Raw genomic sequence first — 13986 nt, 5'->3', positions numbered from 1 at the left:
AATTGAAAAATCTTGCATATCTTGTTCTGAAAATATATTCTATAGATTGTTCTAAAAGTTATACGTTTTTCATATTTAGTTAAGTATTTTTCATATTTATTTACTATTAAGTCTGAGGGAGGAATCTATTTACACTTGCCTATTCTATAGATGCTCATTTGGATGTGGCGTCTTCATTTGTGGAGATCAGAAAGTGATTTCAATTTTTCACTTATGCATGCCATTAGACTTTAGAACATTTTCAAAATATATCTATCTATTCTTTGAAAATCTAGTTGTACATCGTAAGTATTTTGGTGATGTCACCACGGGTATGAACTCTTGAATCTTTTAGGTATGAGAAGAGTGTTGGTGATGTGTTTTGAAAGTAAGAAGCAATATTAGCCTTGTTTGCTGTTTTTGACTTTTTTCCATTGACTTGTTGGAAACAATTCTGCTTGTGAGAATTATTTTTTTAAAAACAAGTTTTAAACAGTTGTGGTTCTCAACCAAAATAAATGCTACTATTGTAGTCTAATAGCAAACATTTAAGAGGCTGTTAGTAGGCTCCAGATAATTGATTTTAAAAAACAAACAAACATTCCTTTTCTGCTTTTGTACATTTTTTTCCCGTTGGATTCAGTGTTTCTGGACTTTAAACTTGGAAGATCTTTATTTTCCTTTCTTTTTGTAAAATAATAGACATGGCTTTGTGGCATCCATATTAAAAATGGGTAATTTTCCTTATGGTCCCTGTCTTCCTGCTGGGTTGATAATGTTTTGATGTATTTTTCTCTTGCTCTGATGAGAGGTCTGCTGCTGCTGCTCTGACATATTCATTTGGATGAATAATTATAACTTGCACAATGTCAAGCTGAAGATGGTAGGGTTTTGTGCGTCATGACAAGCCTAGTAGCCAGTGCAGGTGTCTCACAGCATGATCAGCAACAGCCAGTGTATTCTGGCTCAGAGGAGACATTTAGAGAAGTAAGAAATCAGCACCAAGGGCAAGGCTGCTGCTACCACTGCTGCTGTGCTATGTGCCAAAGAAGCACAAAGTGCTTCTCAAAGACAAGTGACTGCACACCTCTTTTCAGATAGCTACTTTGTTTACTCCATTAAATTTTTAAAATAGATTTCAGTATAGAACGTAAGAACATGTCATGATTTTAACCTTATCCTACTTCCCAACATGACAAATACTCCGAAATGTGTCTTTAACAGTCTGCTATCTTTTGGACTTTTACATACAGATCATATAATGAGACTATAGAATCCCCTAATGTAAGATTTTAAGTGCATTGATATCAATGATTCTATTTTTTTTAAAAAATGATTTTCTCCAAGTCGCTGACCAACCCAAAATGGATGTTAAAATTGAAGTTCTATCTATACACGTGCCATTCAGGACAGGCTTGGTGAAGTATTCTTGCCAGGGTGGTTGGAATTTTCAGATTTGGTATTCGACAGTAAGCAGTGGTCTTTATATTTTTAACATGAAAATCTCATATTTTTTGGAATAATGCCATGAATGCAAGAAGAGCAAAACTAATGATAAAGCCTCTGGCTGATAATCTGGTGGAGAATGAAGAATTTGTAATTAAAGGAAACAGTCTTATTACATAGCAGGGAGCATGATCCATTAGTTAGAGCAGCAGACTAGCAGTTGGATATCCTGGGTTCTGTTTACAGTTCAGCCATTGATTTAATTGTATAATTTCAAACAAGTCACATGACTGCCCTTTATCTTAGTTCATATGTATGTGGAATAATGAACTTTTCCTCTTTCACAGAGATGTTAAGAAAAATAAATTTGATTTAAAACAAAAAGAATGTCAGAAGGGGGGGGGAAATCCCTCACTATCCACTGTAAGAATCCTGTGGAAGTACTCCTTTTCTGACCTAATGGATTATCTTTCTTACCCTTTTTCTCTTTGCTGTGTTTGTTAGATAACTCGTAGTACTGGACTTTTGTTCACTCTTAAGTTGGTTTAATTAAATATGCTTTTGTCTTCCTGGTAATCTGATTGTTGCTACAATGAAATGGATAAAAAGGCATCCAGCGATCAAAACAAATAAATTTAATTCATTATTGAGATTAGATGATATGGTAGAAAAAGTAGCAAAGTGACCTAATAGATTCAATGACCTATTAATTGCCTTTTTTTTTTCAATAACGTATCTTCAATTATGAGAAACAATAGTTTTGAAATTGTACTCATCATTTACCAAAATATATGTTTTTCAAACATTAGTAATTCTGTGCATTTATTTTTCCAGATAATTCTTAGAATCATTTAAGCTTTTAGTTACAATTGGGTTTTCACTTATCCACCAAATTAAGAACTGATATGTTCACAGTCTAGGAACTGGTTATCTCTGCATTTATTTAGGTTTTTGATATCATAGTTATATTTTGCTATATATTTCTTGTACTTAAATTCTTTATTAATAATTTACAGATTTTATTTTATTCTATTTCTATTTCTAGTTTGCTAAGAGTGTTATAAATGAAAGTTGAATTTTATCAAACACATTCTCTATATTAAGGTAATAAAATTATTTTTCTTCATTACCTAATAGGATAAATTATATAGTTTGATTTCCTAATGTTAAACCAATCTTCCATTCTTAAAATAAGCCAAATTAGTTCATGATCTAATTTTATCTGTCAGTCAATTGATCAATCAATTGGAAAGGAAAAAAGCAACAACATAGTTTTAGTAATAGTGAGTGTTGGGAGAGAGTGAAATTAGATGTTTACATTTAATCCACTCTTCTTCCTTACCTAGTAGCTTTAATCCTCTTTTTATATAGTCCTACATGTGTAGTTTTTACTTTGTTTGTTTAAATTATAATGAACACGTTAATTTTTTTCATAGCTTTCACCAATGGCCTCTAGTGAAAGAGACATGAGATCGAAATTTTAAATAAGTATGCTAAATATGAATGGAGTTTCACATTTTCAACTAGAGGCAAGGGACAAAAGTATAAATGCTCTGGTTTATTTTCCTGCCCTCTTGTGTGATTTGGTAGGGGTTATCGTGGGTATCAGGGTACTTTGGACATCCCTAGAAATTAGGTAAGGGAGCTGACTCACCAAGGTCTGCTAGGGACTTTATCTAGGGACTCTGCTAGGGACTTTAACTTCAGTGCTTTATTGGATAACATTATATAGCTGTCATGGTCAAGTCTTCTCTTAATAGTTAACTTTTAAAGTACACAAACAGAAAAGCAAGAAGCAATAGTTTGCAGTAGGAAACAATTTAAATGCAGCAGACATTTTTTATCTACTATATAGGGAACACTGAGCAGGATCCTAAGGATATTACAGTGAATTAGACAGGCTTCCAAAACCCTAAGTTAGGTTTTCAGGAGTAACCCTCAATCTGATAAGGAGAGAGGCATTTAAAAAGATAATTTCAGTTAAATATGTTGAGCAATATGGTGAGTTGTTTTGATAAGATGAAAAAGAGGCATATAATCTAGCCTGATGTGGTCAAGCAAGTTTTCTAATAAGATATTACTTAAGCTCAGTGAGTCTTAAGGAATGAGACATTAGGGTTGGGAGGAGAGATGGTACTTCAGGAGAGAACTGTGTTAGTCAAAGAACAAAGGCATGCAATTGTAGGAGATAATGCATGAATTATACCTCACTTGGTACTCCGTGGACTGGAACTTTTGCTAGAGTTAAGCCAGCTCTGCTATACTAATTCTCATGAGCTTGGCCTTTATCCTCAAAGCCTTTGGGTTATATGGAAGTGTGACAGGGTCAGAATCTTGTTTTATAATAGTATTTCTCAAAGTGTTTTTCTGTTTGGTTTGATTTTGGCTACTAATAGGGATAAGGTGCCCTGGGCAATTTGGCTCAGTAGATAGTCAGCCTGTGGACTGGGGGTCCCAGGTTCAAGTCTGGTCAAGGGGACATGCCCAGGTTGCGGGCTCGAGCCCCAGTGAGGGGCGTGCAGGAGGCAGCTGATTGGTGATTCTCATCATTGATGTTTCTATCTTCCTCTCCTCTTCCTTCCTCTCTGAAATCAATGAAAGTTTATATATTTTTTAAAATAGGGCTAAGGTGAAGAAAGACTCTATGATTTAATAAATTCATGAAATTATAGATTTAGATTCTGTTATTTCTTGATTTAGGACTTCTGAGATTTCTTAAGATGCCAAGATGTATTATAACTTTTTAGTATGGCCTCCCCCCCCACTACCCAACTCCCTTTTCTCCTCTCAAAACACCTCTCTGGATTAGATTTCAACAAAACATGAGTGTGTGTGTGTGTGTGTGTTTGTTTTTTTTTGTGCGTGATTTTTTGTTTTGTTTGTTTGTTTGTTTTTTAATAGGTCACTCTGTTAGCATAGAGGAGGGTTCTAAGTGACTATGTCAAGACTATAGTGAAGGAAGGTGATAGAGGCTATGTATCTCCATGTAGGAAGTAGTGTTTGTTCTAGCTTAATGGTTGCCAGGTAAGAGAAAAAGAGAGTGAGAAAATTTCACGTGTTATATTGATATAACTGGATGATTGATTGGGCATGAGGTCTCAGGGATTGCTCCCAGTGCTGCTGGTATGGGTGACTGGGTTAGCTGCCAGTGCTGCTGAGTGAGACAGAGAGTGCAGGAAGAAAGGGTGTAGAGGCAAGTGGAGTCTGGAATTTGAGGATTTTGATATGCCTACGGTATATGTAACTAAATGTGTTTAGTAGGCAGTTGGTATGACTATTATAATTTCAATTGATTTCTGAGATTATCAAAGTTAGTTGAGTTTTGTAGATTTAGATGTGTGCATTGTGAGCAGGTGAACTACTTTTATAGGATGGTAGCCAGCAGCATGCTGCTATTCTCTTATAGTCTTGACCGTAATTGAAGTAAAGATTTTTGTGACCATTTATTTTCTTATTTTGTTGTTTTTAGTGAGTCATGAAAAATTAGGTATAACCAACTTTTTTTTTTCTTTTTTTTTTGTCAAGGATAGCATCTTTTTTTCAGTGTGACCTAAATGGAATAAAAGCTAAGCTAGTTTTTTTAATTGGCTTGATTTTTAAAAATTATATGATTTAACTTCACATCTTAGATGTTTATATTCAAGTATTTCATCAAATTTGTGCATTTTTCCCCCATCATCTTTTTCTTCAAATATCCTCTCTGCCACTTTTGTTCTTCTGGGACCCCACAATGCATGTGTTAGTCCTCTTGACAGTATTCCACTGGCTCCTTAGGCTTTGTTCACAGTTTTCAATCTTTTTTCTTTCTGTTCCTCAGATTTGGTATTTCCCATTGCCCTATATCTAAGCTTGCAAATTCTTTCTTTTGCCTGCTCAGATCCGCCTTTGAATATTGTTAGTGAAGTTTTCAGTTCCATTGTTGTAACTTTTTGGCTTTCTTTTAGGCTTGCTTTCTCTTTATTGGTATTTCCATTTTGTTCATACATCATTTTCCTGACATTTCCCACATCTTTACTTTTTTAAGCATACTTAAGACAGTTGTCCTAAATCCTCTGTTAGATTTACTATCAAGTCCTTTTTTAGGGACAGTTTCTGTTAAATTTTTTCCCGCTGGGAATCAGGGCCATACTTTCCTGTTTCTTTTTATGCCTTGTGATTTTTTTTTTTGTTTTTGTTGAAAGCTGGAAATTTTAATCTAATAATGTAGTAACTCTAGAAATCAGGTTCACCTCTTTCCTCAGAGCAGAAAGAACAAAATCCCCTGCTTTTGTTATTTATTTTATCATTGTTGTTTTTGTCTTTGTGCCAAAGATCAGCCTGAGGTGTAAACTTACGGGCTTCTCTGGTCCTTTCTGAGCTGAACCTTTCCCTGGGCACACGTAGTGACTTCCAGATTTTCCCTGTTTATACAGTTGCTTTTGAATAATCTACTCTGTTTGCCTCCCAAAAAGAGAAAAAAGAGGACAATGAAAAGATAAGTTAAAAGGGGATTGGCTATTTAAATACCCCAAAAGTCACTTCAGGTAGGGGGGAGAGGCTTGCAACAATGGGGAGAGGTGCATCCATGATGGCCAACAATCTGTCTACCCTTCTGAGATCAGAAGTAGCAATTAGTGATCAGAGCACAGATCCCTGATGTTTGAAATACAAGGTCCTTTTTGCCCATCTTGGCTTTAACAAGCAGTGTGCAAACTGCTTCTGGAGTGTGTGCAGGACTGTCTATCATGGGTCTGGGACTTGGGTGATGGGTACCTCCTGCCAGTCTAAGAACTGAAATTAACCAAAGATACAGCCCTCCAATAGACTCCAGAGTTTTAAAATAGGTACATCAGATTGATTCTGTTAGTGTAATTGTGTAGTTGGATAGAGATATTCCTGGTGCTTCCTGCTCAACATCTACTTAGAATATCCTTCTAATTGGCCTCATTTTATAATAATTATTTGTAATGATCTACAATATAGGATAACTATGGACCAAATAGAAAATGCTTACATCTTTTTTTGAACATTATATAATGGCTGCACACAAAGTGAATATGTTTCTTTTGACCTTGTGGGCAGATACCTATCTCACATGACTTAAAAATAGTGGCAAGTCTTTTAAATCGTTAAGTGATTAAGTGATCAGCTATAATTTAAATAAACAACTATATAAAGAGATGAAATATTCTGTATGGATTGCTTGACAGAATAATAGCATCTCATTAAATAGATTTAGTTATAGTAGTACCTAAAAAAGAGTTGAGAACATCAATGAAGCTTGCAAATAAGATAAAATGAACTGAATAGTTAAGAGAGTTATTATCTCTTTAATGATATCTGATTGGAAATATTGCAATTAATATTAAAATTAAATTTCTGAAAAAGTTTAATCTCTTGATATTTCCTTATTCTATTGAAGCCTTTTAAATCCCTCAGAGATAGACAAAAATTATTATTAAAGGATTTATCTTCAAGTACTTATAGGAAAGTATAAAAAAATCAGAATGGAAAGCATCTGTTGCAAGTACCAGAAAATTATGCTATTAATTTAAGTGTCATCAGAGCACAAAAGATCACATTTCGGGACTGTGAGAAAATTATTAAAATACTGGAAATAATAGTACTTAAGATGAAGATATTATACTCTAAGATCTGGTTAAGTGACTGACATTATTATATCACTTCAGGTATTATAAAAGTAACAAAATGCTTTTAAAGATAATAAGCGTTACATTTTGAGATTGGCAGTGTTCACACTTTTCTGCTTAAGTGCTTTCCTAGTTTAGCATAATTTAATAACAGTTATGGGGGAATAGCTAACATCTTAGTTCCCATATATATCTTTTCTCCCTCCTTCAATATACACATTTGTATAGATCTATATATATATACATATGAAAGTGATAAAATTTCATTCTCTAAGTGGTGGGTTTATGAACAGTTACTCTCCTGCCTTTGTTTGTGCTGTTAGAAATGTTTTAATTTTCTAAGGTTTTTAAAGCTAATTGTTGAGAAGTCTGCTATAAAGAAGGTATTGGTATTTAGATCCATTAGTGTCCAGAAATCAGAATGAGTTTTTTAAACAGCTCTGTTGAGGTATAATTGATATACAATAAACTGAACATATTTAACGTGTAAATAATTTGGTGAGTTTAGCAAATGTTTACCTCTGTGAAATCATCCCTACAATCAAGGTAATAAACATTTCCATTACACCCAAGTTTCCTCCTTTCCCTTTTTAATTTCACCCTTCTCTCCCTCTGTTCCCTAGGCAATTACTGATCTGCTTTTTACAATGTTATATAATTCTATTTCAGGGTTGTTGTTTTTTTTTCTCAGCACAATTAGAGATTTATCTATGTTGTAGTATGTAAGAACAGCTTATTTTTATACTGAGTAGTAGTACTCCATTGCATGATATCACATATTGTCCATTTACCTGCTGATACATACGGGTTGTTTTCAAGATTTGGCCATTACAAATAAACTGCTATGTACAGTATGTGTATATTATTATATGAGTCATATGCTTTCATTTCTCTTCAGCAAATACCTAGGAGTAGAATGGCTAGATCATATAGGAAATGTATGTTTAACTTTCTAAGAAACTGCTAAACAGTTTTCCAAAGTGGTTTTGACATTTCACATTTCCAACCATAGTGTCATAGATTTCTGTTTCTCTAATCCTTGCTGATAGTTGTTATGACCAGTCTTTTTTATTTTTTTATTTTAGCCATACTAATTAAAAGTTGCTTAGTGGTAGCTTATTGTGATTTTAACTTGTATTTCCTTAATGTTGGTGTTGAGCAAATCTTCATGTCATCCATACATCTTTTTTGATAGAGTGTCTGCACTTTTTTTTTTTTGCCTAAAGTCAGAAATAAACAGGGATATGTTGCATATTTATGGGTTAAAAGACTCAATACCGTTAAGTTGCCAGTTCTGTCCAAATTGATGTATAGATATAATGCAATCACAGTCAAAATCCCAACAGATTTTTTTTTTTTTTTTAAGAAACTGAAATGATTCTAGAATTCTTATTTAAATATAAAGGAGCTAGAGTAGTCTAAAAAAATAAAAACAATAAGAATAGAAAGGACTAATCCCACTTAGTTTGCACTGTACATAGTGTTTTTATACCTAGCTTCTTTATAGAATGTAAAAAATGTTTGTTTTGAAGAGTTTAGACTTAAGCATACAAAAATTCATCAGTGGGTACTGACAGCGTGGAAACCAGACCACTGATTTCTTTCACAAAAAGTACAGTCACTAGCCATGGAGCTAATGAGAACTACTTCATCCACCTCCCTATTTATTTATAGCTAGGTACTTTATAAGAAAATGTGACACCTTTTAAGGTTTTTGAATGATGATACATCCGCGTCTTCTGATGGTTTAACTTTATGTGTTAAACATGAATAAGAATAATCAACCCAATGTTTCCTTGCTTCAGTACTGAGGTTCTTGACTCATACATGCCTTCCAACATAAAGATTGGCAAGCATTGCCCAAATAGACCGTGCTTCAGCATTATAAAACCGGGCAGGAAAAACAATAAGCCTGTTAGTGTTTTTGTAAGGTCATGGTTTGGTGACTTTTGAACAGACTTTCTAATGGTTCATGATCTCAAGGTTTAAATGCCAGATCTATCATACTGAACAAGACTGTTCAGAAATCTTTCCAGTTTTGTTCAGAAATTTTCTGGGAATCAATGTAGGGGCTCCAGATACAGATATTTCACTGAGAAGCCCATATACAGAACTGTCCAGATATTCTGATTTCAGTGCAGAGAATTTCATTACGACCTTTGAAACGAAAAAAAGTCAACCGAAAATCGGGGGCAAAAGACCAAAATTGCACAAAAATTACCTGCAGATCTTGACGGCAAAGTAAGTCTTTCCTTTGAAGTGGGGGTAGTCTTATACAGTGAATATAGGCCTAAACCTATGTTTTAACTGTAAAATTAGGGGGTCGTCTTATACGCCGGAAAATACGGTGCCTTAGGTGATTCTAAATTAGATTGATCTCTTAATATCTTTATGCTTGCTATTTTCAAATCATGGAAAGATATCTATTTTTTCCCTTCAAGATTACACTTGATCTTAGCCAAAAGGCTGAGAAGTGATTTTCCTCAGGATTAATATAGTCTTTTTATTCTTCTGACCTTTGCTTTTAACACAGGAAATTGGACTCCATATCAGGCAATAGCTCCCCCATTAAACTTAGATCTTCTGCTCCCTGTGAATGTAATGTTATAGGGCAGTTTTCTAACTTCTGGTATTTAGCCTGTGCCATTCTTCTGTCACAACCTATATAAATATACACCACATGGCAGTAAGACACACATATAAACTCACCTGATATGGTTGGAATGCCCTCAGCATGAGCCCTTGCTGCAAATTCTTGGAGTAGAGTAGAATGTAGAATGTATTCTTCTCACCTTGCTTTATAATTTCTAACTTTCTCAGGATCTCTCTCTTTTTTACATTTTAAGGACAAGATATTGTTGAGGTTGTTTTCATCCTGTCATCTCCTCTCTCCCACACAGGCAGGCTTGGGTGAGAGGCTTCTACATCATAGTCTTGGTTTCTGGAATACTTTTCTTCTCTGTGAGATAGTTTGTTGCTTTTGGGAAACAAAGCATTTTGTGTTTTCTTTAGTTTTTTTAGATACTAATTTCTGTTCTCTTTTTTTCCTCCAGGTTTATTTCTATCTCATATCTTGGTTCCTCCATTTCCTTTCCTTTAATCCTGGCCCTATGCATGTGTGCAAGGAAGGATGATACCTACTTTTGATTAGTAAACTAACCAGTTGCAATATTTTGGTGTTATTTTTGGATCTTCAACCACATTTAAGCTATATACCTGCTTTGTTTTTCCTATTAGGAATTTATGGTTTCAAACCAATTCCAAAAACTCAAAAGTTTTGGAAGGCTGACATTTTCCCCTTTAAATAATAGTAGTTCTATAATGCGTCTTTCTCTTCTTCCTTATATATATTCTATATAATAAAAGGCTAATATGCAAATTGTCCCCTCAGGAATTCAACAGACCAGGAGTTTGACTGTAGCTGTGACGTGACCACCAGGGGGAGGCACAGAACGAAGGCAGGCCCCAGCTGGCCTTGATTGCCGGCCAGACCTAGAGATCTCTACCTGTGCATGAATTTTGTGTACTGGGCCTCTAATAAGGTTCTAAAATAGTAGAGGCCTAGTGCATGAAAATCTGTGCACTGGGGGGTCCCTCAGCCCAGCCTGTGCCCTTTCGCAGTCCGGGACCCCTCAGGAGACTGGGCCTAAGCTGGCAGTCAGACATCCCTCTGGCATTCCGGGGGCCCTTTGGCAGCTCTTAAGCTGTTAGACGGACATCCTGGCCGGCCTCTGACTGAGTAGCATTCCCCTGTGGCAGCACACTGACCAACAGGGGGCAGCTCCTGCATTGAGTGTCTGCCCCCTGGTAGTAGGCGTCATAGCTACCAGTCATTCCACTGTTAGGGTCAATTTGAATATTACCCTTTTATTATTAAGGATAAGACAAATATTTTAATTCTGATATGTAGTTCTTTTTAAAATATATATATATTTTTATTGATTTCAGAGAGGAAGGGAGAGGGAGAGATAGAAAGATCAACAATGATGCACACCCCACACTGAGGATCGAGCCCACAACCCGGCCATGTAACCTGACAGAGAATCAAACCGTGACCTCTTGGTTCATAGGTTGATATTCAGCCACTGAGCCATGCCAGCTGGGCTGATACATAGTTATTTGGATTAAAGAAATGATTGCTGTAAATTAAAACATACAAATTATTTACATTTTATATATATATATATACATATATATATACATATATATTATATATATATCAGTTCAATTTAAAATGTTTTTAAACAATAATTGGAAATAAATGGGAATACATTATAGTAATCAGGATCTTGAAAAATACTTTTAAGTGGACAGAATGACCTACTTTATGGATTTTTGAAGTTATATTTAGAATTCTTAACTTATAGAGCTGGAAGTGACTTTAGAAGCTATTTGTGCACAACCACCTTTATATTTGCAGTGTTAAGGTTCCAGTTGTTGAATATGTCTTGGTTAAGATCAGTTCTTTGTTATCAAGATTATAGCTGTGTTCTCCTTATGGATTTTTTAATCTTTGTATTAGATTTCAAAATAGTCCTATCAAGAGGTTGAAATATTAGTTAAGTATATTTTTCCCTATGGTGTTCATCTATATAGAAATGGCTGAGTAGTTCTAGAGTTCTCCATCTGGCTTAAATAGATTTGGGAGGATTTAGAGAAGATAGTTACTAAGCCTTGTAGTAGTAAATATATCTATGGAAAGTGTTACTTTACTCTGTGTAAACATATCTGTGTATACATACTAAAAAAGAATGATAATTGCAAGCCATGTTAAAAACTGTGGTTTTAATCAGTAATATAATAAAACACAATTTGCAAGCTTCTTGTATATAAAGGTAAACTTAAGAAATAGAACAATCATCAATGATTATTTATGTCATGTATTTCAGTTTAAATATTTACTGAACAGCTTTTGCAACTTGTGTTACTATCATTAAGTAGTGGTATTACAAAGCAAAAAATATCATTTTGATAAGAACTGCACCAAAACTGTTTTATGATAGAACAATCAACTTAATTACAGTATAAATAATGGGCTTTAGGGGAATATGACTAGAGAGGGGAATACAATTAAAAAGTTAATATGAATGGTTTTGGGTGGGAAACTGATATGTTCAGTTTTATATTTTAGATTCAGTACTCTACAGTAAGGTAGTTAAAGTCAAGGATGGCTAGTCTGGATATGGAAACAGGAACTAGGGAATTATTCTAATGGCATATAATTATGCTTGGGTAGTAGAGTTGTCAAGATAAATATGTTAAAGTAGAATCAGGTTCTATGTTAACTTATTAAATTTATTAGGTGTAAGGACTTCTATAAGGATCTAGAAGTTTCTTTTTTTGTAATCTCAAAAATTGTGGTGAAACCAGAGGGAAAAAGTAATAAAGTATAGCCCATAATAAAACAAACACACACACTTGTGAGTTTAGTTTTCTGATTTCTGGATTCTGACATTTAAACTTGTAGGTAAGTGTAGTATACCAGAAGAGAACAGATATTCTGCCTTCAGTATTGTGAAAGGTTCTTCTCAGACATTAAGCTCTAGTTTCTATAAGCTTTTCTATATATACTGTAAGTCTGAAAAGTTATTCATCCATAATGTTTAAAAGTAATTTAAGTTGCTAATAGTACTGCATTTAACTTGACAATGATAGCAAAAATGGAAATATTTTCATTATAAAATCGTAACACTGCCCAAAATATATTCTATACAGTAGTTGTACATATATATCTTCTTGTATTAGTAGTTACTATGTCATATATGTAATACAAAATTCATCATACAAATAAATGAAAAATTTTTAAAAATGACATTAAAAAGCCAGTCTTCTTGAGAATTGTATAAAGGAATTCTGTTAATATTGATGGAGGTGAAGAGGTGTGAAGTAGAGCCAGTTGACTCTTGTTTACAAGAGTCTATTTTTAGCTGAAATAAACCAGTTAAAATTCTAAATTTGAGTTTTAAAATAAAAGTGAAAGATGGTATGTGCCATACAACTTATTCAGCGTTCATCTATCTTTTTACAGAGCTCCATAGTAAGCATTCACAGTCAGTTTTTAGCAGCTTTGGAATCACTAAAGTCATTCTGGGATGTTATGGATGAAATCGATGAGAAGACTTGGGTACTTGATCCAGAAAAACCTACACGGAGTGCAACAGCACGCAGAATTGTAGTAGGTAGGGAAAAATATGATTAATGAATTTTTTTTCTTTTTAACGTGTTTGATTATATTTTGTGTTACTTAGGAAAATGTACCTAAAGATGACATTGGACTCTTAGGTGAGACTTTGCTGCATGAAGTAAACTATTAAAACTTTCTGGGATGAGCTTTTTTTTTAATACTATGTATTTAAATGTAAATATTTCAGGGAAAAAAGGCATGTACTGAGGTGTTTCATTATAGAAGGTGACGTTCCAATGGAAGCAGCATTCAGAGATGGTGTTAAATTAGCTTTTAATTAGCACAGAAATACTGGAGCAGGCTTTTCAAACCTTACATTACATTAGGAAAAAGAACTATGTTAGAAATAATGAAGTCTTCATCCATGAAACTAGAGAAGATGAGTGTGAACAAATCTGGGAATATTTTCTGAAAAAATATAGAAGAGAATAAAATAACTCACAGGCCTTTGAAGAGTAAACAAAAAGCACAAAATAATAATTGAATATATTTGAAATATTTTCATAAATATATGAAATAAATGTAAATATCCTTTAAATATCACCATATTCCCTTTACTATAAAATTATTGTTTTATATATTTTAATTATGAGCAAGCAAAACCATTTTCAAGTCTGCCTTTCAAGATTTTAGATATTTTAAACTCCATTTGAGTTCACACTAACTACTGTAGTTGGTTAGAAGATACCTATTCAGATCTTTCCTCCCTCTTTTCCTAGCTCAAATAAATACATTGTTACAAATCGT

General features: G+C 34.0%; 2 protein-coding genes across 3 annotated transcripts in view; one reads left to right on the top strand and one right to left on the bottom strand.

The window, feature by feature from the left end:
* The window catches only part of FANCL (FA complementation group L), a 51525-nt gene that overhangs the window by 32732 nt on the left and 4807 nt on the right, over positions 1-13986 (top strand). For both annotated transcript variants that reach the window (XM_084900407.1, XM_084900408.1), the window contains one exon: positions 13084-13234. In XM_084900407.1, coding sequence (XP_084756533.1) covers positions 13084-13234 — 151 coding nt within the window. The remainder of the gene's footprint in view (positions 1-13083; positions 13235-13986) is intronic.
* VRK2 (VRK serine/threonine kinase 2) overlaps positions 13496-13986 on the bottom strand; it is a 70354-nt gene continuing 69863 nt past the window's right edge. Inside the window, exon 14 of the mRNA XM_084900404.1 lies at positions 13496-13647. Within this exon, the coding sequence (XP_084756530.1) occupies positions 13610-13647 (38 nt within the window). The 3' untranslated portion in view covers positions 13496-13609. The remainder of the gene's footprint in view (positions 13648-13986) is intronic.

The sequence above is a fragment of the Pipistrellus hanaki genome (genome assembly GCF_964339955.1).
Source record: "Pipistrellus hanaki genome assembly, chromosome: 12".
Classification (NCBI taxonomy): domain Eukaryota; kingdom Metazoa; phylum Chordata; class Mammalia; order Chiroptera; family Vespertilionidae; genus Pipistrellus; species Pipistrellus hanaki.
The sequence above is the reverse complement of the archived record's forward strand: the minus strand, read 5'-3'. Positions and strand labels throughout refer to the sequence as shown.